Raw genomic sequence first — 25,650 nt, 5'->3', positions numbered from 1 at the left:
TGAGTGGCTGTTTGGATACCTTACTTGTGTATGGTATCAGTATACAGGACAGATGCACCTATCGTGAGAAACACAATACACAACTTTGGGGGAATGAATTTAATTACTTTTCCCAAGAATATTCTGGACTAAAGCACTAGAACAGTAATAGCAATTTATCTCAAGGTTTTTAGAAATCACTTGACTCAAGTTATTTTTCAGATGTATTGTTTAGCCATTTAATCAAAAAGTCACATTGTGTATTAGTTTTTTTCTTTAGAGAACTTTAACAAAAATGTATGCATATATATATATATACACACACACACAATGTTACTATATATAACATTTCCAAGTAAACATTCAGGTGGAAGTGGAGAGCACAATGACTGTCAGGGTTGGAGAAATGATCAAGGTAGTAAGTAGGGGTAATATTTATTTCCCATTTAGATGCAGAACACACAGTATAGAGATGGCAGTGTTTCCACAACATACTGGGCATGGCTAAGACATTTTCTCCTTGATCACTTCACCCACACAGGGTTGAGGATGTGTCCTTCAATAAGGAAGGCTTTAGGACCACTGCTACTCAACTGTTGTTCTGGAAGGCAGCAGGTTGAATGGCTACACTAGATGGTCAGTCACTGCCATTGGGGCTAAGTAACCTCTGATAAGCTTGTCAATTCAGTGTGCCAGCCTACTTATTCTATATGCTGATGCTTGTTCCTCCAGAATTAAGAACCTGAGATGAAGCAGTGCTTAAAACACCCTATTCTTTTTACAATGAGTTGGCAGCCCTGCACTCTTTTCCACGCACTTCAACTGGATGCTAAGGGTGAAGACAGTGACAACTGTAAGCTTGGTCTTGAAGATCATTTAATTTGCCAAACCACCATCTCACTACTCATCTGACAAAAAACGAAATCCCTTTGTTGTTCGAATCGTCACTCACTCTTCTCCACTATATAAAAATACCCCCCCATGAACAAAATATACATTTTTAAAAAAGGATCTCACCATGAACATTGGGAGCAAAATTGGAATTGTTTTTTTTAACATATTGTGACCTCAAAATAACACAGCAGCTGATGCTTACAGGGAGTTTGGAGACTGTTGTTACCAGCTATATAAGAGTGCACCGGGCTGACTAGATGGTGTTTCACTGTTCAGTAGGTGCCAGCAGTCTGCTTAAAATGATGTATTGTCAATAAGACAAAGTACAAAGAAAATAAAGAATCCTTAGCATTGTAATCAAGACATTCATTTCATGGTCACAAAAATAATTTGTGTCGATTTAGTTGGCTAAATATATATATTCTATATCATTCAATTAGAAATTAGTGGAGTAAGAGTTAGTTTTCTGAACACAATACCAATTGAAAACTGTATTAGAGGCCCAGAGGTTGAATTGAGTTTTGAATGAGTAGTAATGGAGGGAGAGGGAATGAGAGTTCAGCATGCCGATTCATTTCAATTCTAGAAAAGTCATTTTTCACTAAAGCATTGGAATGCTGGAATACTTTTTGAAAACACCCACATACAAAAAGGAATGTGATCCTCATCTTTCAGCAGTGCTGGAGCAATGCAACTCAAGTTATGAGAGGCAAGGAAATGGACTGGTTTGTAGTCACATAAAACACCTGTATAAACCTCAACCTTTAGAAACATTATTCCATATTAAACTTGGTCACATGATCAAAGATGTATTTTTCTGCTGACAAACATTTATGAGGTGTGATCAAAGGTTTATGCAGGTATTTTCAGCCTTTCATACTGCATCTTGATATTAATATCTATTTTGTTTCTGCTGTTGTGAAGACTATGAAATTCACATGACCAAGAGCCTTGCACTAAAGAGAGCACATTGTCAATTAAATGGCACACAAAGCAACCAGCGTTCAATTTCATCTTATCTAATGTCAAACAAGGCCCCAATGACTTGCTTGTGATTTTGGAAATGATAGAGTGGGTTCTTCTGCTTTAAGTCAGTTGATCTGCGTGTCATTAGCACTGGCAGCTGCTCCAAACCTGTGGATGAGTGTTATAGTACCCAGACAACCCATTTCACCGCACCTATCCAGTGTATGTGACAATAAAAAAACTTTTTATCCCTTCTCCACTATATGACAGAGTGGTAAACATCAAAATAAAGACATCACTGGTGAATTTCAATGCTGGAAACCTGTGTGCGTATGGAGCACAGGATGTTAAATTGCCTTTTTCCTTCACTGCTGTAGACTAAAGTTCAGATAAGGTCATTCCCCTAACCAGCTCATGTGGACCACTTGATTACAGAGACTTCACTGAGAGAAACTAAAATCAGCAATTAAGCAGAGATCCCAAAAGTTCACATTACAGTACTGTAAGTCTTATTAAACAAAACATCTAAAGGCAGAGAAAAACATCTACAACCAATCACCATCAATATCTACATAGAAAAAAAGTTGTTTTTTGATTACAGATATATTATAATTAATGTCATAATTATGACCATTATTAATTATTGTCACCATTATAATCCTCATCTGTTTTTGTTCGAGGTTAGAACAGGGTGGGGGCTAAGGTGGAAGAGGAGGGCAGTCATTGGGAGGAAGCCTTGGTGGCTATCGTGGAAACACAGTGTTGCTGGAAGTTGGGGGACATGGCTGAGTTACAGCCCAGTCTCTGGCGGGGGCTCTTCAGGTTCCCATCCCCCTCCACGATCCAGGGGCTGCTGCTGGCCTCCTTCCCCAGCATGCTGCAGCAGCCTGGGGAGCCCGGGGTTGGGGTTAGGCTGGGGGCTGTGGATACCATAGCGCTGGATTCCAGGCCTTTGGGCTGCCCGCTGGCTGGGGGGCTGTCAGCGGAGTTAGCTTGGAGCACACTGGTGATGTGGGTCAGGAGGTCGTTGAAGAACTCTGGGACACCCTCGTAACCTGGAGACAGACGAGGACGAGCCATGAGACATGGCTGACTGATGCTTATATCCCATCTTCAATACAGTGGGAAACTGATGGTAACAGTCCAGGTAAATGAGTGAAAAGACTTATTTTGAGTACCTAGCTTTTGTCGTTCAGGCACTGAGGGTGAATGTTTGTGAGGGATTAGCTCACTACCATTCTCCTCACACTCCAACCGTCAGAGGTGGCAACAGAGTGCAACCCAAGAACAGTGTTACCATAGTGACAACAGCCCTAGTCAAGAGAAAGGCATGCTAGATTCGCATCAGAACATGCTCAATTCTCATTTAACACTGCTGATGCCTCGGCTCTGTCTCCAAGCACGACCATGTCAATCAGCCCATTAGATTATATTGATCCCTAAAAGCAATCTCTCAAAGATTTGAAATTACAAACTGGTAGAGATTGTAAAACTGTCGTACGCCTACACAGGTGGACGGGTAGTATAAATGGCCATCCATCTTAGACTAAAGATAAACACACAAACCCATATCGACTCCTATCCCCTACGACAGAGGAACAAACCACTCACCAGGGAATGAATTGATGTCGATGACGGCATGTTGGCCCGTAAGGTTGTTGATGATGACGTCAATGCCAAACAAGGACACGCCCAACTCCTGTCGCAAGGACCTGGACAACTCTCTGATGACATCATCACTGGGTGGCTGGGAGACCCCCTCCACATTGTCCCTCTGTGGTAGGAAAAAAACTAAGTCTGAGTATACTGTACTAAGGGCATTCAATAATACACTGAGGTTTGGCTTAACACATAGAAATACATTGCATTCGGAAAGTATTCAGACCCCTGCACTTTTTTCACATTGTTACATTACAGCCTTATTCCAAAATGGATCAAATAATTTTTTCGCCCTCAATGTACACACAATACCCCATAATGACAAAGCGAAAACGGATTTTTATAGATTTATAAAAACAGAAATATTACATTTACATAAGTATTCAGATCCTTAGCTATGAGACACGAAACTGAGATCAGGTGCATCCTGTTTCCATTCATCATCCTTGAGATGTTTCTACAACTTGGAGTCCACCTGTGGTAAATTCAATTGATTGGCCATGATTTGGAAAGGCACACATCTGTCTACAGTGGGGGGAAAAAAGTATTTAGTCAGCCACCAATTGTGCAAGTTCTCCAACTTAAAAAGATGAGAGAGGCCTGTAATTTTCATCATAGGTACACGTCAGCTATGACAGACAAAATGAGAAAAAAAATCCAGAAAATCACATTGTAGGATTTTTTTATGAATTTATTTGCAAATTATGGTGGAAAATAAGTATTTGGTCACCTACAAACAAGCAAGATTTCTGGCTCTCACAGACCTGTAACTTCTTCTTTAAGAGGCTCCTCTGTCCTCCACTCGTTACCTGTATTAATGGCACCTGTTTGAACTTGTTATCAGTATAAAAGACACCTGTCCACAACCTCAAACAGTCACACTCCAAACTCCACTTTGGCCAAGACCAAAGAGCTGTCAAAGGACACCAGAAACAAAATTGTAGACCTGCACCAGGCTGGGAAGACTGAATCTGCAATAGGTAAGCAGCTTGGTTTGAAGAAATCAACTGTGGGAGCAATTATTAGGAAATGGAAGACATACAAGACCACTGATAATCTCCCTCGATCTGGGGCTCCACGCAAGATCTCACCCCGTGGGGTCAAAATTATCACAAGAACGGTGAGCAAAAATCCCAGAACCACACGGCGGGACCTAGTGAATGACCTGCAGAGAGCTGGGACCAAAGTAACAAAGCCTACCATCAGTAACACACTACGCCACCAGGGACTCAAATCCTGCAGTGCCAGACGTGTCCCCCTGCTTAAGCCAGTACATGTCCAGGCCCGTTTGCTAGAGAGCATTTGGATGATCCAGAAGAGGATTGGGAGAATGTCATATGGTCAGATGAAACCAAAATATAACTTTTTGGTAAAAACTCAACTCGTCGTGTTTGGAGGACAAAGAATGCTGAGTTGCATCCAAAGAACACCATACCTACTGTGAAGCATGGGGGTGGAAACATCATGCTTTGTGGCTGTTTTTCTGCAAAGGGACCAGGACGACTGATCCGTGTAAAGGAAAGAATGAATGGGGCCATGTATCGTGAGATTTTGAGTGAAAACCTCCTTCCATCAGCAAGGGCATTGAAGATGAAACATGGCTGGGTCTTTCAGCATGACAATGATCCCAAACACACCGCCCAGGCAACAAAGGAGTGGCTTCATAAGAAGCATTTCAAGGTCCTGGAGTGGCCTAGCCAGTCTCCAGATCTCAACCCCATAGAAAATCTTTGGAGGGAGTTGAAAGTCAGTGTTGCCCAGCGACAGCCCCAAAACATCACTGCTCTAGAGATCTGCATGGCGGAATGGGCCAAAATACCAGCAACAGTGTGTGAAAACCTTGTGAAGACTTACAGAAAACGTTTGACCTGTGTCATTGCCAACAAAGGGTATATAACAAAGTATTGAGATAGACTTTTGTTATTGACCAAATACTTATTTTCCACCATAATTTGCAAATAAATTCATAAAAAATCCTACAATGTGATTTTCTGGATTTTTTTTCTCATTTTGTCTGTCATCGTTGAAGTGTACCTATGATGAAAATTACAGGCCTCTCATCTTTTTAAGTGGGAGAACTTGCACAATTGGTGGCTGACTAAATACTTTTTTCCCCCACTGTATATAAAAGGTCCCACAGTTGACAGTGCATGTCAGAGCAAAAACCAAGCCATGAGGTTGAAGGAAGAGCTTCGAGACAGGATTGTGTCGAGGCACAGATGTTGGGAAGGGTACTAAAAAATGTCTGCAGCATTGAAGGTCCCCAAGAACACAGTGGCCTCCATCATTCTTAAATGGAAGAAGTTTGGAACCACCAAGACTCTTCCTAGAGCTGGCCGCCCTGAGCAATCGGGGGAGAAAGACCTTGGTCAGGGAGGTGGCCAAGAACCTGATGGTCACTGACAGTGCTCCAGAGATCCTCTGTGGAGATGGTTGTCCTTCTGGAAGGTTCTCCCATCTCTGCAGCACTCCACCAAATCAGGCCTTTATGGTACAGTGGCCAGATGGATGATCTAGCAACCGAAAGGTTGCTATGATCGAATCCACGAGCTGACAAGGTAAACATCTGTCTTTCTACAACTGAACAAGGCAGTTAACCCACTGTTCCGTCATTGTAAATAAGAACTTGTTATTAACTGACTTGCCTAGTTAAATAAAGGTTCAATAAAAACATTTTTTTTTTAAATGACAGCCTGCTTGGAGTTTGCCAAAAGGCACCTAAAGGACTCTCTGACCATGAGAAACAAGATTCTCTGGTCTGATGAAACCAAGATTGAACTCTTTGGCCTGAATGCCAAGCCTAGAGGAAACCTGGCACCATCCCTATGGTTAAGCATGGTGGTGCAGCATTATGCTGTGGGGGATGTTTTTCAGTGGCAGGGACTGGGAAACCAGTCAGGATCGAGGGAAAGATGAACAGAGCAAAGTACAGAGATCCTCGATGAAAACCTGCTCTAGAGCGACCAGGACCTCTGACTGAGGTGGAGGTTCACATTCCAACAGGACAACAACCCTAAGCACACAAGACATGTCTCAGAATATCCTTGAGTGGTCTAGCCAGAGCCCGGACTTGAACCTGGAGACCTGAAAATAGCTGTACAGCGACGGTCCCCATCCAACCTGACAGAGCTTGAGAGGATCTGCAAAGAAGAATGGGAGAAACTCCCCAAATACAGGCTTGTGCCAAGCTTGTAGCGTCATACTCAAGAAAACAAGGCTGTAATCGCTGCCAAATGTGCTTCAACAAAGTACTGAGTAAAGGGTCTGAATACTTTTTAAAATACATTTACAAAAATGTCTAAAAACCTGTTTTCGTATGTCATTCTGTGGCGGCAGGGTAGCCTAGTGGTTAGAGCGTTGGGCTAGTAACCGAAAGGTTGCAAGTTTGAATCCCCGAGCTGACAAGGTACAAATCTGTCAGCCTAGGCTGTCATTGAAAATAAGAATTTGTTCTTACATTTACATTACATTTTAGTCATTTAGCAGACGCTCTTATCCAGAGCATTTCATTTCATGCATTTTTTTTTTTGTACTGGCCCCCCGTGGGAATCGAACCCACAACCCTGGCGTTGCAAACACCATGCTCTACCAACTGAGCCTTAACTGACTTGCCTAGTTAATTAACGGTAAAATAAAAAATTAAAATTTGGGTATTGTGTGTAGATAGTTTTTTTTTACAATTTAACCCATTTTAGAATAAGGCTGTAACGTAACAATATGTGGAAAAAGTCAAGGGGTCTGAATACTTTCTGAATGCCTTGTAGGTGATATGATAAAAGCACGTTAGTGAATTGAACTTACAGATGTCAGGTCTGAAGACGACTCTGGCTTTGATACGTTGTGGCTGTTGAAGAAAATTGCTTTTCTGTCTGTAATGGAGAAAACGTATACTTCAGTCAGTTTCATGGGCGGCAGGTAGCCTAGTGGTTAGAGCGTTGGGCCAGTAACCGAAAGGTTGCTGTATCGAATCCCCGAGCTGACAAGGTAAAAATCTGTCGTTCTGCCCCTGAACAAGGCAGTTAAACCCACTGTTCCCCAGGCGCCAAAGACATAGATGTCGTTTAAGGCAGCCCCCCGCACCTCTCTGATTCAGAGGGGTTGGGTTAAATGCGGGAGACAGATTTCAGTTGAATGCATTCAGTTGTACAATTGACTAGGTATCCCCCTTTCCCTGATGACATTACATTTCTCATCTTCACCCTCAACTATTTGTTATGGATGTGCAGTTCTCATCTCTGGCACCAGGGAGCACAAGAGCACCATAAACATGGAATGATGAGGTGTACAAGTATGACATTCAAGTTTTATTAGTCGTATGTACGAGTTACGCATCATCTAACGAAATGCTTACTTGCAGGTTCCTTCGACAATTCAACAACAATAAGAAATAATTCAAGCTAAGAATACGAACATATAAATGGCAGTAGAATAGAATAATACATTTTAGCATCAGTATAATACAGGAAGGCACAATTTATAGTCCAATATTTACACGTATTGGGGAAGGGGGGAAATGGGATGCAAGTGTATAAATTGAGCAATATAATAAGTGTCTTTTAGCAACAGTTGTGATGTGTATAGCAGGAATGTGTGTGTGTGTGTGTGTCAAGGTACAAAGAATCAGAGCAGGTCCAGTTCAAGTGTTCAGCAGTTTGATTGTTTGAAGATAGAAACGGTGTCTGAGCCGGTTGGTATCAGACCTCATGCTCCGATAGCGTCTGCCCGAAGGTAACGGACAGCACAACTCGTGACTGGGGTCCTGTTCTCCTGGCCTTCCTCAGGCACCGTTTCAAGTCCTGGATGGGTGGGAGCACGGTCCCAGTGATGTACTGGGCCGTCTTCACCACCCGCTGGAGCAATTCCAGGCCGTGATGCAAGTGGTCAGGATGCTCTTGATGGTGCAGCGGTAGTATTTGGAGAGGACACGGGGCAGCATGCCAAATTTCTTCAGTCGCTTTAGGAAGTAGAGACGCTGTTGCAACCTCTTGACAAGAGTGATGGTGTTGTTGGTCAATGTCATGTCGAGGAAGTTAAAACTCTTGACTCACGCTACTACAGTCCCGTTGATGTGAATCGGGGCGTGTTCCCTCCTCTACATTCTGAAGTCAACAATCAACTCCTTTGATTTGCTGAAGTTGTTGTCATGACGCCACAATGCCAGTTCACTTACCTCCTCCCTATAGGCTGACTTGTTGTTAGTTATCAGGCCTATAATTGTGGTGTCATCAGCAAACTTGATGGAATTGGTGTCATGCAAAGCCATGCAGTCGTAGGTGTATAGGAAGTACAGCAGAGGACTGAGGAAATATCCCAAGGGGGCCCTTTAAGAGTCAGTGTGGAGGAGGTATTGCCAATCCTCACAGCCTGTGCTCTGTTCAGGAAGTCCAGCGTCCAGTTGCAGAGGGTGGTGTCCAGACCCAGAGCTTGGTGTTGAGCTTGGAGGGAACAATAGTGTTGAATGCTGTACTGTAGTCAATGAACAGTATTCTCACATAGGTGTTCCTGTTGTCCAGATGTGTTACGGCTGTGTGAATTGCGACGGAAATGGCATCTTCCGTGGATCTGTTGGAGCGGTAGGTAAATTGGAGTGGGTCCAGTGTGCTTGCTGGCCTTGATGTGGGCCATGACCAGCCTCTCGCCTCACTTCATGATCACTGTGGTGAGCGTGACGGGGCAATAGTTATATGGACGTCACCTTGTTCTTCTGGGGCACTGGGACGATGGTGGTCTCCTTAAAGCAAGTGGGGACTACAGCCTGGGACAGGTTGAAGATGTCAGAAGACGCCCACCAGCTGGTCAGCACACACCATTACATTGAAATTCAAGTGCATTAATGGAAAGACACTGTTCAATAAAACATTGGCAGGGATGTAAGCATAAGTTAAATTCTAGGCTTGAGTATATTTGCTGCCGTTGGCCTTGCGTACATATGTCCTTAGAATCCCAAGCAATGACATTTTTACGAGTGTTAAAGTAGCCATCTTTATTCTCTCCAACAAACGTGCAAGAATCATGCTTTCCTCAACTTCTTGCCGGTTGACGATTGTCACGAGTCCTGGGGGCAGAATTGAGCGATTACTTTCTTAGGCCAGCTGCAAAGTCTAATTGGCTATATTGTAAAAATTTGTGAAAACAAAACTGATGTTTTTGGTCTTAATTTCAGGTTAGAGTTAGCAGTGTGGTTCAGGGTGGTATTAAGGTTAGGTTTAAAATCAGATTTATGACGGTGGCTGTGCCAGCTAGTGACCACTTCGCAGAGCTGCCTCCAGAACAACATTCATGATGAAAACCTCTAACCTGCCAATTTCTTTCACGTTGGTTGATAGACGGGGGCATATGTATCTATGTGCTACTCAATTATCTTAACCATCTGTAATTATTAGAAAAACAAAAACACTGAAGCCACAGCATAACCAAACACAAACTTAAGCTATACTGTATGAAAATAAGCTCAATGTCTGACAAAAATCTATCCCCAGTTTAAGTTCAATCATCTTACATAGGCAACAAACTTCCACTTGTACCATATGACCATACATCACACCATATCAATGGCCTTCATATACAGTCACTTGTATCATATGACCATACATCACACCATATCAATGGCCTTCATATACAGCCATTCCTAGTCATGTGGCTGAGGGACAAACCGATTCACATGATCTAATCTTTTGTCTGACTCAGCACAGGGATGTCCTTCAAGCAAAAAGAGACAGGTTGATTTCCAGCCCTACCCAATGTAAAGGGAGTAATCGACTGTTCTACTTTTACAATTTCGCTACCAGTCACCCATTTTTAATCATTAACACTAAGAGAGGCCATTAAAGAATGAGAGGTGAGGAAGGATTGAAATAAAGAGGGAATAGGATGACTTTCTATTGGTGAATTCAGCCGTTGTCCAAAACGAGCCCAGGGCATTGTACTACTAGGGTGTACTAATACTGGAAGTGCTAGCTACACACAACATTCCCAGGAACGCTGAAGGGAACACTACTAAACACATATCACCTCTGCTTGGAGCGTGGGCGGTGGAATGGGACATGATCTTCTCTTGACACCAGGCCCTCTTTCACAACACTGAGGTGCTTATAGGGGCAATCTGCAGTAGCTACATCCAGCGTTGGACTAATAAATGAATGTACCCATTGATTCTTAAAGAATATAACTTAGTTCAACTGTCGTACCCCATTAGAACTCAAAATAAGATTGTTTACAAACATTGGAGTAAAACAAAGTAAATGTAAACAAACACTGTATAGCCTCAAAACATGGTTAAAACTTTCATTTTGATATCATGTTTATAGCCGTCTATGAATTTGAGAGTGGTTGAATTTTTCGAGACTCATCCCTCAGCTTTTTAATGAAACAGTGGCAGGGAGGACACTTATGGTTTCAACTGCCGCTTTAAACATTCAACCAACCCCTTTCTCCCTCTCCCATTCCTTCCTTCCCTACCTCCGTTTGTCTGTCTATAATCTATTTTGTCTGCTCTATACGGAGTGCTGATTTATGTTTATTAAACTCCACAATACCATGGACAAGGCTGGACAGTACTCACTACCTGTGTATATAGTAGTAGAGGTGTGTTGCTGTGGTATGTGTGTGGCAGGTTGGGGCACTTTACAGTATGTTTCACAGTGCTGGATGACAGAGGAATGACCCTGGACTCTTTGCATAAGGCAAAGCAGACGATTCCACTGAAGCCCAGACTGGTTTGCATGAGGGCTTTTACTGTAGTGCATGCAAATGGAGCCGGTTCTTCTGTCAGGGCAAAGGGCCATGTTCAGATTACCTGAGCCTAACCAATGTGCTTATTGCCAAATTATGTTTCCTATCCAAAACAACTGTGTATTGTAATTCACAATCTGACTGTTCTCCTTGCTTTGTCCAAAAAAATTGTTGACCAATATGTATAAACCAAATCCACTGCACTCGGCTCCCTTCTTTTAAAGAGAGAGGGAGTCCAGTCTCAAAGACGTTAAAAAGCCTAAGGTATTTTACTGGGTCTGTCAGGAGGACAGGAGTGCTGTGGGCCTCCCTCAGCATGGCACGCTGCATGCCCATAAACAGACAGGGCAGGGCTTGACATGAACTTTTTTAGCCACTTGTCTTTTAGACAAGGTGGACCGATTTTTTTACTTGTCCGAAAGCTCAAGTCACTTGTCCCTCTCCCAGAAATAGTCTCACACCATGGGCCAAAAAGGTGACAAAAAATGGTGTTGTATGATGCAAATAACTATTTCACAAAATAACCTTTATTATTATCACTGGTATTGACAATTGAAGGTTGCTGGTCACTTATCCCATGTATTATATCTCTTGCCGTTGTGGTCTTGGGAAAGGCACTTAACCCTCCACAAAGTAAAACACTGGTCCGTCAACCCTCCATATGGAGAGCTACTGGGTGTGCAGGCTTTTGATCCAACCCTGCTCAAACACACCAGACTTATTCTAAGTATACTTTGTCAGAATTACATGGCCAGTATTGAAGAGGAAAAATCCTAGCCAATTTTGAGCGCTTGAGAGACAGTTTTACAATCGGTGTATTCAGCATTGAATTCATCAACTGCGCACCCGTATCAACTGCTTGTCAGCCATTTGCGAGTGCCGGTGGAAAGCTACACTACATGACCAAAAGTATGTGGACACCTGCTCATTGAACATCTCATTCCAAACTTATGGGCATTAATATGGAGTTGGTTCCCCTTTGCTGCTATAACAGCCTCCGCTCTTCTGGGAAGGCTTTCCACTAGATGTTGGAACATTGCTGTGGGGACTTGCGTCCATTCAGCCACAACAGCATTAGTGAGGTCGGGCACTGGATGTTGGGCGATTAGGCCTGGCTCGTAGCAGGCTTTCCATTTCATCCCAAAGGTGTTCGATGGGGTTGTCAGGGCTCTGTGCAGGCCAGTCAAGTTCTTCCACACCGATCTCGACAAACCATTTCTGTATGGACCTCGCTTTGTGCATGGGGACATTATCATGCTGAAACAGGAAAGGGCATTCCCCAAACTGTTGCCACAAAGTTGGAAGCACAGAATCGTCTAGAATGTCATTGTATGCTGTAGTGTTAAGATTTCCCTTCACCGGAACTAAGGAACCTAGCTCAAACCATGAAAAACAGCCCCAGATCATTATTCCTCCTCCACCAAACTTTAGTTGGCCCTATGCATTAGGGCAGGTAGCATTCTCCTGGCATCCGCCAAAACCGGATTTGTCCACTGGACTGCCAGATGGTGAAGCGTGATTCATTACTCCAGAGAATGCGTTTCCACTGTACCAGAGTCCAATGGTGGCGGGCTTTATACCACTCCAGGCGACGCTTGGCATTGCGCATGGTGATCTTAGGCTTGTGCGTGGCTGCTCGACCATGGAAACCAATTTCATGAAGCTCTCGACAAACAGTTATTGTGCTGATGTTGTTTCCAGAGGCAGATTGGAACACAGTAGTGAGTGCTGGTCAACATAGGAGACGATTTTTACACACTACGCGCTTCAGCACTTGGCGATCCCATTCTATGAGTTTGTGTGGCCTACCACTTCGCGGCTGAGCCTTTGTCGCTTCTAGACGTTTCCACTTCACAAAAACAGCGCTTCCAGTTCTAGCAGGGCAGAAATTTGATGAACTGGAAAGGTGGCGCGCACACACACACACACAGTGTATTTTAGGACATCAAACAGGACAATGACATTAATGCAAGCTAATAACTAAATAGTTAACTAGCGAGATAGCCAACTCAACATTGTGTAGTTTGGCTGTTATCTGTGCAAATTTCTCTCCCCCCCATCTGGCAACGGCCCACTGTCACACACACGCAGGTGATGCACACACCATGACTTTTCCAGGATTTCCATTGCTAAAATTAGCTATAACGGAGCAAATAACTCACTAGCAATGAATATCAACAAATGTGCAAACGCGGCTCGCATTGATCTCAAAAACGCATCTCGCGACTGCATGATTGAAAGACCGCTTGTGCCTGTCAATGCAGGCCTACAATAATTAGACTCTGGTGCAATCTGCAGCGATTAGGAGAACAGTGACCAAAACATTGCATCCAGAGGACATTGATCCAATTCAGAACGAGTAAGCTAATTTGATATTGTGATTTTTTTGTGAATTTATTTAGTTGTGCATTTGGACAATTGAAATCTACAATCTGCTTGTACAAGAATTGTTTTTACTGCCTAGGGCAAGCCGACAAGCTTTAAAGTAGAGCCCTGCAGGGTCTCCTCACCTGCTGGTCCAGCGGGGAAGTTCTTCAGGGAGGGTCTCTCCACCAACGTGTAGGACTCCCCCACAACAAACACCTTGTAGAGCACCGCGTTGTGGTTGATGAAGCTCTGGATCACACATGGAGGCTTCACGCCCTTCAGGTCCTCCTCACTGAAAATGATGGCCATCTGTGGAGGGAGAAGCGGTCATCAATACATTTAGAATTTTATTTCAACCAATAACCTGCTCACATACCATGCAATCCATCCAACCAGTTTACGGCCTTGACTTGTTCAATGAGAAAAAGATGGCGCCGACAGATAGGGAAGCCGTGCTTCTAGCTCCTAAGCAAATAACCTCTCACTGACAGGAAAATAATCTCTCACTCAACGTCAACAAAACAAAAGGAGCTGATCGTGGACTTCAGGAAACAGCAGAGGGAGCCCCCCCCCATCCACATTGATGGGACTGTAGTGGAGAATGTGGAAAGCTTCAAGTTCCTCTGCATACACATCACTGACAAACTGAAATGGTCCACCCACACAGACAGTGGAGAATGAGGAAATTTGGCCTGGCACCTAAAACCCTCAAACTTTTACAGCTACACAATTGAGAGCATCCTGTCGGGCTGTATCACCGCCCGGTACAGCAACTTCACCGGCCGCAACCGCAGGGCTCCCCAGAGGGTGGAGCGGTCTGGCCCAACGCATCACCTGGGGAAAACTACCTGCCCCCCAGGACACCTATAGCACCCGATGTACAGGAAGGCCAAAGAAAATCAAGGACAAGAACCACTCGAGTCACTGCCTGTTCACCCCGCTATCATCCAGAAGGCGAGGTCAGTATAGGTGCATCAAAGCTGGGACAGACTGAAAAACAGCTTCTATCTCAAGGCCATCAGACTGTTAAATAGCCATCACTAGCACCTTAGAGGCTTCTGCCCTATATACATAGACTTGAAATCATTGGCCACTTTAATAATGGAACACTAGTCACTTTAATAATGTTTACATATTTTGCATTACTCATCTCATATGTATATTTGGGGCGGCAGGGTAGCCTAGTGGTTAGAGCATTGGGCTTGTAACCGAAAGGTTGCAAGTTCGAATCCCCAAGCTGACAAGGTACAAATCTGTCATTCTGCCCCTGAACCCACTGTTCCTAGGCCATCATTGAAAATAATAATTTGTTCTTAACTGACTTGCCTAGTTAAATAAAGGTAAAAAAAATAAATACTGTATTTTAGTCTATGCCGCTCAGATATTGCTCATCCAAATATTTAGATATTCTTAATTACATTCCTTTACTTTAGATGTGTGTATTGTTGTGAAATTGTTAGATATTACTTGTTAGATATTACAGCACTGTTGGAGCTAGAAACACAAGCATTTCACTACAGCCACAATAACATCTGCTAAACATGTGTATGTGACCAATAAAATTTGATATATGAATATTGACTAACGGACAAGCAGCTACTGATTTTGGCAGGGCTGCCACAGTCAGAACTCTAGTGTGTTTGATGATGTAGTTTGGTGCAGTGTTAAATGATTATCTAGTTAAAGACACTAATGGATTACAGGGATTTAGCTAATGATCGAGGGTGTGACTAATCTGTGACCCTAAGCGCTTCATGACCCTGGTGGCTCTTACCTCGTGGGAGTTGGTTCCATGGGCTACTCGTGTTTTGCAAACTGATAGACGGAGGGAGAGAAAGAAGAACAGGTTGAGAATGTTAGTGAAGAAACCACACTTCCCCAATGACCTGAGTGTTGAGAAAAAACATGACCGTCACAAGATGACAACAGGTTACTTCCACACTGACCACAACTTTCAAAACCACCTCCATAAATGGATGTCTGCAGACATGAATTGTGAGGAAATTGGCCATACAAGGTGGTTTAAAAGTAACTGAGGGTTAGAAAAAAAACAAGTCTAAAAATAAACTTCTTAGATAGCTATAGTTCATCACTGAAGAGTAATCATGATTAGAAATAATAAACTAATTGCTGTGCAGCTTATAAGTGTGGATACTAAAACCAGGTTTGTTTGAGATTTGGGCAGTTTTCTTTCACTGTTTACATTTTTTAAATTTTTTAAATTTTTAACAAAGCTAGGAAGAAGGACCATGTATAATATGGGTTGAGTCAGAGATTTGGATATAATGACGAGATACCCATGTCTCCACCCTAACAATGGGATTCATTGTCCCCAGATCGGAACGGCGGGCTGTCCAGTTCCCGCCTATTCCTCTCTTTGGATTGGTGGATACATCTAATTATTTTAATACTTTTTTGAATATTCGATGAGGGGTGTTGACGTCAACTGCCTGTATTAAATGGAGAGAGATGCTATGCTACTAGCCTCATGTCATGAATATGCATAGTCAGAGATAACTCCGATATAAAGTGTTTTTTCTCAGTTGCCGGGATGTCACGTCCTACTTATATCAGTACACTCATAACAACCAAAGAATTACAAAACGTATATTCGAGCAAATAAATCTTGACATTTTTTGCTGACCAAATTCGACACTCATTGACCTCCATACACAAACTCCTCGTTTGGTGAGCGAAAGAAACAAAACAATGTCACCTGCTGGAGAAGACAGATTTTTGTCCCAGTTATGCATCTCGCGTATCCTCTTACGCTCTGGTCGAGTGACAATTCCTCTATCAAATAAAAAAAGGGAGGGACTTACTAAAGGGGAATGTGAGTCCATGCTTCTCAATCTGGTCCAGTGTGTCTGGACCACACTCAGTGTTCAGAACCATGAACGGGGGAGAGCAGATCCTCTTATCTGGTGAGAGAAGGATGGAGAGGGAGAGAAAGGAAAGAAGATGAGTAAGAGAGTCGGATGGAAAACACCATCTCAATATCAGTGAATCTGTTGAATAAAGAAAATCCTTAAGCATGTCATTCAGAAGTCGACTATAGACTTTCTTTGTTACAGCATGACTAACCAAGAAGACTCACACACACAGAAACTTAAAAGCACATTGACTGATGTATTCTCTCAGAGATAGCTAGGTTTTTACCTGTGACCCTACTCAGATAGCCAAAACAATAAGAGAGCGACTTGTCATCGGAGCCATATACTACATACAGTTTAAGTCGGAAGTTTACAAACACCAAAGCCAAATACATTTAAACTCATTTTTTCACAATTCCTGACATTTAATCGTAGTAAAAATTCCCTGTCTTAGGTCAGTTAGGATCACCACTTTATTTTAAGAATGTGAAATGTCAGAATAATAGTAGAGAATTATTTTTTTCAGCTTTTATTTATTTCATCACATTGCCAGTGGGAGAGAACTTTACATACACTCAATTAGCATTGTCTTAAATTGTTTAACTTGGGTCAAATGTTTTGGGTAGCCTTCCACAAGCTTCCCACAATAAGTCGGGTGAATTTTGGCCCATTCCTCCTGACAGAGCTGGTGTAACTGAGTCAGGTTTGTAGGCCTCCTTGCTCGCACAGGCTTTTTCCAGCAGGTTTTGCACCAGTCCCTCCTGCAGCAAAGCACCCCCACAACATGATGCTGCCACCCCCGTGCTTCACGGTTGGGATGGTGTTCTTTGGCTCGCAAGCCTCCCCCTTTGTCCTCCAAACATAACGATGGTCATTAAGGCTAAACAGTTCTATTTTTGTTTCATCAGACCAGAGGACATTTCACCAAAAAGTACGATCTTTGTCCCCATGTGCAGTTGCAAACCGTAGTCTGGCTTTTTTTAATGGTGGTTTTGAAGCAGTGGCTTCTTCCTTGCTGAGTGGCCTTTCAGGTTATGTCGATATAGGACTCGTTTTACTATGGATATAGATACTTTTGTACCTGTTTCCTCCAGCATCTTCACAAGGTCCTTTGCTGTTGTTCTAGGATTGATTCACACTTTTAGCTCCAAAGTACGTTCATCTCTAGGGGACAGAACGCGTCTCCTTCCTTAGCGGTATGACGGCTGCGTGGTCCCATGGTGTTTATACTTGCGTACTATTGTTTGTACAGATGAACGTGGTACCTTCAGGTGTTTGGAAATTGCTCCCAAGGATGAACCAGACTCAAATAATGTCAATTAGCCTATCGGAAGCTTCTAAAGTCATGACATAATTTTCTGGAATTTTCCAAGCTGTTTAAAGGCACAGTCAATTTCGTGTATGTAAACTTCTGACCCACTGGAATTGTGATACAGTGAATTATAAGTGAAATAATCTGTATGTAAACAATTGTTGGAAAAAGTACTTGTGTCATGCACAAAGTAGATGTCCTAACCGACTTGCCAAAACTATAATTTGTTAACAAAGAATTTGTGGAGTGGTTGAAAAACGAGTTTTAATGACTCCAACCTAAGTGTTTGTAAACTTCCGACTTCAACTGTACGTGGTTTGAGAAGTTAGCAAGGTAAATTTGATCAACTGAGTTCAACTCAGAAATGCCAGTACCACGAAAAAAGCTCACCATTTAGCCAGGCACATTTCTATGGTAATTTAGCAGACGGTCTTATCCAGAGCGACTTACGGGAAGGTGCTCCTGCATTAATAAGCACACCAAAGATGGCATCAACAATAAGTAATAAAATAAAGATGGCACTTCTAAGCCCATTTCACACCATAGCTTGTTGAATTTGCAAGGTAACTGTTCTTCCATTTTGGCACAAATGAAATTGTGGAACTGACTCGCCCATAGATTGATGCTTCAGTAATGTCTCAATCAAGAGTTCGGTGTTCGACTAGCCACCTGCGGCATGCATGTGCAGTTACAAGCCTGTTAGAGTTAGTGGCAGGCAGACGAGCAATATCCACTGTCATAGTACGGAAGAAGCCTGAGCTGGAATGTGAAGCTAACTGAAGCTTTAGAAAACCCTGAGTAGATCTAACTTACATCATAGTATACCTCTCTGATGACAGAGACAGAAGGCCATGCTATTTCAGAAAAACACACACCATTGGTGTGCATGTCAGTACACCGACATCACTCCTTTCCTTTCATCCCTACAGCTGGATTAGAGAACAAACACCAAACACACAGCTGCCACCTGAGGGAGGAGCAGAGGAGAGAGAGAGAGGAGCACAGTCTCTTGTTCAAATAAATAAACCAGGAAGCTGCCAACCCTGCTTGGTCTGGCCTGCTACACCCGGAGAACATACAACACAGAGACACCACTGCACCAGACAGACAGAACAGGAACAGACAGAGAAACAACAAAGACTACTAGACAGACAACATTATACACGAGACAAGTCCACAGTTCTTACAAAAGCAGTCAGGTGTACATGCAGTGCATGTACAGTACAGATACACAGGATGGGTGTGTTTGTCAAACACAGACGCTAGCACTTTGGGATATCAAATAAGAGCAAAATTCTCATGTTTACATCATGCCCTGATGCGGTGGCTGTCTCACCATCTCCTGTGATAAGACTTGATTTAAGAGGTTCTGACACCCCAGGAAACAACAGACAAACATCCTGCAGCTACAACACAGCAAACCTCCCCTAATTTTAAGCCTATATTTAAGTTCTGGCGCTCTGCTGCAATTTTCTGGCTATTGGAGATAAGGTGGCTTGTGAGATATTGCCACAAGAAATCAGTGTCCAGGCCAAACCAAACACTGGCATATTGGTGCAGATGACAAAAACACAATAAAAAACGCTAGTGTTTGTGTTGCGTGGGCAATGTGATATTAGTGCTTCCGGTGAGTTGTGCTGAGGTCCGTTAAATCCCACAGGCCTGTAATACACTGGCTACAGTACCCTGCATGCTGCTGAGCTGTGGTCAGAGAGACTACCCAGACACAGCTCAATGATCCCATCGTGGAAGTGTGGTGTGTACACTACACACAAAGACTTGCGCATTTGACAAGTCATGGAGTGAAAGTCCAGGCCATGAGCAGCTGACTCAGGAGGGGAGGAGTGACTGGAGGAAGTAGGGGGGTCACCAGGGCAACGTCTTTTGAGTGGCAGAGAGTCAAGGAACGGGTCCGCTTCCCGTTTTGCCGGCTCCGTTGTTCAGCATTTAATAGGCTACATTACATGCGGTGCCAATCACAATCCACTGATACTCCACTGTAGGTTCTTTTCAAACCAAAAACATACACAACCTGTCTTCATTTAAAAGAATCAACAAAAAATATTATAGAATTATGAACCCAACGAATACAAGTTAAAATAAACACATACGGTTGCTTTCAGACTGATTTTATGGTTGCTAAACATAGAACAAGAAAAAAGGACCCAGTCACAAACAAACACAATTGTTAATACAAGACAATTGATTCTGCTCTGTGCTCCTTAACTTGTAGGTCTGTGGTGCTCCTGTTCTGTCAGTGGAGACGTAGCAGCAGCCTAGGAGTGTGGTGTGATGAAGAGCCGTGAAGGGTTTACCCATCACATCACCCCACTGAGCGGAGCTCCAAATTCACACTCACCGACTGTCACGCCGCTGTTGTTATGGGAGAGGTGGTAAGAACATCAGACTAACGTCATTCAAAAACAACCCAAAGACCCAACAACACGTATTTGAGTTGTGAGAATAGACTAAAACACATTGTAAATCTCCTGTCCTGACTTGAGCAAACAAAAAGACTAAAAGGCACGGTTAGAAGCTTTGGGCCTAGCGAGAGGAGGGGATATGACGATGGTAGTGATGGTGAGTCTGTCTATTATGTGTTGGTGTCATGCTTGGGCCTGGCCGTTTGCTCCCCTGCACTTCGAGCCAATCTCTTCCTCTGTCTAAACACTGTGTGCTCTCAGCAGACCCGCTGGAGCCACAGGACGTCAGTCCAACTCGTAGTAGCACGGCATACAGCACAGGCTGGCCTGGCGCCCTTGAACCATTCAGGGGGTGGGGATCCAGACTAGGACCGTACCAGACCCAATCCTACCATGAAAAAAAAAAACACCCAATTAAAATGGAGAAGTTCTCATTTTAAAGGATGTCATCACTAGGGTTTGATCCATAAGGGACAGAGCAGGACAGACTTAAGGTGGCCTGTCTGAGTGGACTGTTCATACCAGGCACTGGTGAAGTCTTTCCATACACGCAAGCAGCCACCAGTGAAACTGAGCCTCACATATTCTTTGCAAAAGTTATTATCAGCATTATCAGAGGATTATGAAGTAGGCCTATACTGATACAATTCCAGTATTGACAATAGACTGAAAAGTAATGTTGCTATTCAGGGCTACATTCTAGTAACACAGCATTCTGGAACATTCCCCATATTCAGAACCAGGAATCTAGAATGTTCCATATCCTGCTGTGACTCATTATTCATCTCTAATCACAGACAATAATGCCATTGATCTTTGTGAGAGGACAGCCCCTGACTCGACGTCGTAGAGCATCTCCGCAAACGTTTGATTACCTTCATCAAATCAGACAGACCAGATCCATAACGGAACAGTGAACTGCTTTGAAGGCAGTCGTTGCGTAAGCAAGGCAATCAATCATAATCCTTTTTATTCAGCCCATGCTGACTGTTCTGCGCTGGGTTTGGGGCCTGGATGTGTGCGGTCCTCAGCAGTCACTCCTGGCTGTTTTTCTTTAATATGCTGCGCCTTTGTTTAAATATTGATTACTCGCATCAGCAGGACAATTGTTATTGTTGGTCGCATTTGAACCACGGCAACTAAGGCGAGGATTTATGTGAACATTAAATACTCCCCACATAACAAAGCACTCTACCATTATCCAGTTAAATACCCCGAGCCTAGTTCAGTTTGATTCCACAAAAACATATCTTAATTTAAGGGTGTCCCAGTTCCTTTCTTTTGAAGTGGAAAAGAAATACCAAGATGAAGAGCCCCAAGAATGAGATCCTTCACATTATACAACCTGACAGCTGTTGCCATCTTTACAAACACCAAGTGAAATATCAAGGCAGCAAAGCTGACTTCTAAACAGAAAAGAGTGGATTCCACCACCTAAAGTAAACAACTGCCCTGCTCTGTTTCACAAGAGAAACAAAACCGACGTAGACAATACTCTGGAATGCTGATGAGCTGAACCATGAGTCATGTGGTGGAGGAAACCAGTGGGACCAGGAGAACTAACCCCTGTCTAGTTATTTAGACAAACCCCTGCCTGCACAATGCTGCACAGACACTGTACAGAGCTGCCTACTGATCCCCACATTCTCCAAGTACAGTTAGGGAAGTTTCAAGGCCCAGTGCAGTCAAAAACGGGATTTTCCTGCATTTTATATATATTTCTACACTATGAGGTTGGAATAATACTGTGAAATTGTGAAAATTATAATGCCCTTAAAGTGCAAGAGCTGTTTGAAAAGATCACCTGGAATTTCAGCTTGTTTTGGCAGGATGGAGTTTTGGCCTGCCTGGTGACATCAGGTGGTAAATTAGATAATAGACCAATCAAAAAGAGAGTTCAAAACCTCTATGTCAATAACGCTAGTTTTTAGTTTCCCCCTCTCCACTCAGACCACTCCCAAAATTCTTGCTTGAGAAATTGCTCTTTGCTAAGAAGCCATTTTTGTTTCTTTTTTACCAATTATCGGGAGAGGCGAAGGTCGAATCATGCGTCCTCCGAAACAAGACCCGCCAAGCCGTGCTTCTTAAGACCCGCTCTTAAGACCTGCTAACCCGTAAGCCAGCTGCACCAATGTGTCGGAGGAAACACTGTTCAACTGGCGACTGAACTCAGCCTGTAGGCGCCCGGCCCGGCCCCTCCCCCAACCCGGACGAGGCTCCGCCCTATGGGACTCCCAGTCACTGCCGGTAATGACACAGTCTGGGATGGAACCCCAGGCTGTAGTGACGCCGTAACACGGCGATGCATAACCTTAGACCGCTGCACCACTCGGGAGGCCCTCTTTTTGACCATTTTAATTTAAAACAAACACAGTAATGTACTTAAATTGTTACCAGCTGCATTGGACCTTTATAATGTATCAGCTTAAAAGCAAACACACACACACCTCTAGTGCTTCCTCCTATTGAGCAATACTCTCAGCCAGCCCTCTGACCATGGCAGGCTCGCCACAGCCTCTGGTACTGGGGACTGGTTGCCTTGGCAGCCAGCACTGCACTGTGGCTCCATGGTCTCCACTGATAAGGAGGAGGAAGTGGCCGTGGCAGACTGTGCGCTTTGGACTTTCCCCGCTCTACGACACCCCTCCCCCTCCATGTTCCCACCAGCAACTGTTGATGACTACTGAAACTAACCCTTTTTTTCTTGTCGTGATGTGATCTAGGACTGACAGTTTCCATTCCAACATCTGAGTTGAACCTTTTTCTGAGAGTAAAAACAGCATCAGGAGTACCAAAAGGTACACCTCATCAGCTCAAATAGATCTAGTCACTCAATACCAACAGGCTGCAAACAGATGCATCACATCCTAATAGCAAGCTAATTATCTTACAATGTCTAATGAGTAAGCCCCCCCTCACACGAGAGCCAGTGGGACAGACAGAGGCTCTCCTCAATTCAGGCAACTTACAGCTTACAAGCTCTGTTACATAAACATGTCTGTTTGTATAAAAACTGAAATTGTTTACATTTATTTTGTGGCGCTGACACCACGAGCACTGCACAACCACACACCAAAATGTGTACACGTGCCGACACCTGTGTGTGGTGCATGCAGTACGGCAGGGTCTGCATGTTGTAACAGCTCCAGGTTTATGTCCCATGCCATGTTCTCAGTTAATGAACAGCGGATGAGAAAGGTCTCCTGCTGATAATGTGCTGTCAGTCCACTGCTCTGCTCCAGTCTCTGGACCCTGACCAGCATATGGCTCCGGTGACAGAAAATCTAGGTGCCGCTGGCCTGCCTTCTCTAACTAATGGAGCTTTAGTCCATCACTGGATACAATACACACTCTGGCAGAGGCAGCAGCCAGGTTCACAGAGGGGAGAGAGGAGGCGGGATGGTGCTGTCATGGTGGGAGGAATACAATTGTGTTACGCTCCTCCACTGCCTGCGTAACGCATCTGGTAGGATGCAGAAAGTAATATTATTGAACTACGGGGTGACGCACGATCCACCACTGAAATACATAACATCACCTCCTCCTAGACACTTTCTCAGAAACTAAACCAAAAAGGTCTGTCATCACAACCAATCCTTGACACAACAGATTACTGATTCACACCTCTCTGGGATTTTCTGTCGTCTAGGCCTGGCAGTGGGGATGATTTTGGGAGTTAAATCATACGCAGCCCATTTGTGATACACTGCCAGTGTTGCAGTGTGTGTGTGTGTGATGCTACCTTGCATACAGTCCTCTATCCGATGGATGAGCTGGTAGGACTTGCAGCGGTCCAGCAGGGTTCTGATTGCTGGGAGGGGGTCCAGCACGATGGTCTCAGGGTGGGCATCAATGTAGTCCTGAAACACACAGCGGGAAGATGAGGTAGTCTAGACACACAGCGTAATACAGACACTTCACAGTAGGCCATGGATGTGTATTTCCATCATGCCCACTGTGGTGTGTGTGTGTGTGTGTGTGTGTCATCATGCTCGCAGGCCAGTGGGTTACATCACTGTGCCCTGCATGGCAGGCTGTTAGGTCAGCGTGAGGTTTACTGATTTATATAACTACACGCCAGCCCCCACTCTCCTCTCCCCATTCCACGTCTCCCCACTCCACCCTCCTCTCCCCGTCTCTACCCTCCACCCTACGTCTCCACACTCCCCGTCTCCACCCTCCTCTCCCCGTCTCCACCACCCACTCCTCCCTTCTCTCCCGTCTCCACCCTCCGTCTCCACACTCCCCGTCTCCCCCCTCCGTCTCCACCCTCCGTCTCCCCCCCTCCACTCCCGTCTCCCCACTCCACCCTCCTCTCCACTCCCGTCTCCACGTCTCCACCCTCCGCTCCCCGTCTCCACTCCCATCTCCCCCCTCCTCTCCCCGTCTCCACTCCCATCTCCCCCCTCCTCTCCCCGTCTCCACCCTCCGTCTCCAAGTCTCCAACCCCCGTCTCCACCCTCCTCGTCTCCACCCTCCACTCCCGTCTCCCCACTCTACCCTCCACTCCCCGTCTCCAACCTCCTCTCCCCGTCTCCACACTCCACTCCCCGTCTCCACACTCCACTCCCCGTCTCCACACTCCACTCCCCGTCTCCCCACTCCACTCCCCACTCCACGTCTCCACACTCCACCCGTCTCCACACTCCACCCGTCTCCACACTCCACCCTCCTCTCCCCGTCTCTACACTCCACCCTCCTCTCCCCGTCTCTACACTCCACCCTCCTCTCCCCGTCTCCACTCCCCGTCTCTACACTCCGCTCCCTACACTCCGCTCCCCACACTCCGCTCCCCACACTCCGCTCCCCACACTCCGCTCCCCACACTCCGCTCCCCCACTCCGCTCCCCACACTCCGCTCCCACACTCCGCTCCCCACACTCCGCTCCCCGTCTCCACACTCCGCTCCCCGTCTCTACACTCCACCCTTCGCTCCCCGTCTCCCCCCTCCTCTCCACCCTCCATCTCCTCCCTCCACCCCCATCGCCACCCCCGTCCCCACCCTCCTCTCTCCGTCTTCGCTCCCCGTCTCCACCCTCCACTCCCCGTCTCCACCCTCCGCGCCCCGTCTCCACCCTCCGCGTCTCTACACTCCACCCTCCGCTCCGCGTCTCTACACTCCACCCTCCGCTCCCAGTCTCCACCCTCCGTCTCCCCCCTCCTCTCCACCCTCCACTCCCGTCTCCCCCCTCCTCTCCACCCTCCACTCCCGTCTCCACCCTCCTCTCTGACCCCCGTCTCCACTCTCCGCTCCCCATCTCCACCCTCCAATCCCCCTCCACTCCCGTCTCCCCCCCCGTCTCCATCTCTACGCTCCGCTCCCCGTCTCTACGCTCCCCGTCTCTACGCTCCCCCACACTCCGCTCCCCACACTCCGCTCCCCGTCTCTACACTCCACCCTACGCTCCCCGTCTCCACCCTCCGTCTCCCCCTCCTCTCCACCCTC

At 45.0% G+C, this 25,650-nt stretch overlaps 1 protein-coding gene across 2 annotated transcripts in view; it reads right to left on the bottom strand.

Annotated features, from left to right (window-relative positions):
- Positions 1 to 204: 204 nt before the first annotated feature.
- The window catches only part of LOC123744603 (inositol-tetrakisphosphate 1-kinase), a 62,322-nt gene continuing 36,876 nt past the window's right edge, over positions 205 to 25,650 (bottom strand). For both annotated transcript variants that reach the window (XM_045723498.1, XM_045723499.1), the window contains 7 exons: positions 23,947 to 24,064; positions 16,419 to 16,517; positions 15,371 to 15,411; positions 13,740 to 13,905; positions 7,300 to 7,367; positions 3,451 to 3,613; positions 205 to 2,894 (listed from right to left, as the gene is read on the bottom strand). In XM_045723498.1, coding sequence (XP_045579454.1) covers positions 2,560 to 2,894; positions 3,451 to 3,613; positions 7,300 to 7,367; positions 13,740 to 13,905; positions 15,371 to 15,411; positions 16,419 to 16,517; positions 23,947 to 23,953 — 879 coding nt within the window. In that variant the 5' untranslated portion in view covers positions 23,954 to 24,064 and the 3' untranslated portion in view covers positions 205 to 2,559. The remainder of the gene's footprint in view (positions 2,895 to 3,450; positions 3,614 to 7,299; positions 7,368 to 13,739; positions 13,906 to 15,370; positions 15,412 to 16,418; positions 16,518 to 23,946; positions 24,065 to 25,650) is intronic.

The sequence above is a fragment of the Salmo salar genome, chromosome ssa09, assembly GCF_905237065.1.
Source record: "Salmo salar chromosome ssa09, Ssal_v3.1, whole genome shotgun sequence".
NCBI classification, from domain to species: domain Eukaryota; kingdom Metazoa; phylum Chordata; class Actinopteri; order Salmoniformes; family Salmonidae; genus Salmo; species Salmo salar.
The sequence above is the reverse complement of the archived record's forward strand: the minus strand, read 5'-3'. Positions and strand labels throughout refer to the sequence as shown.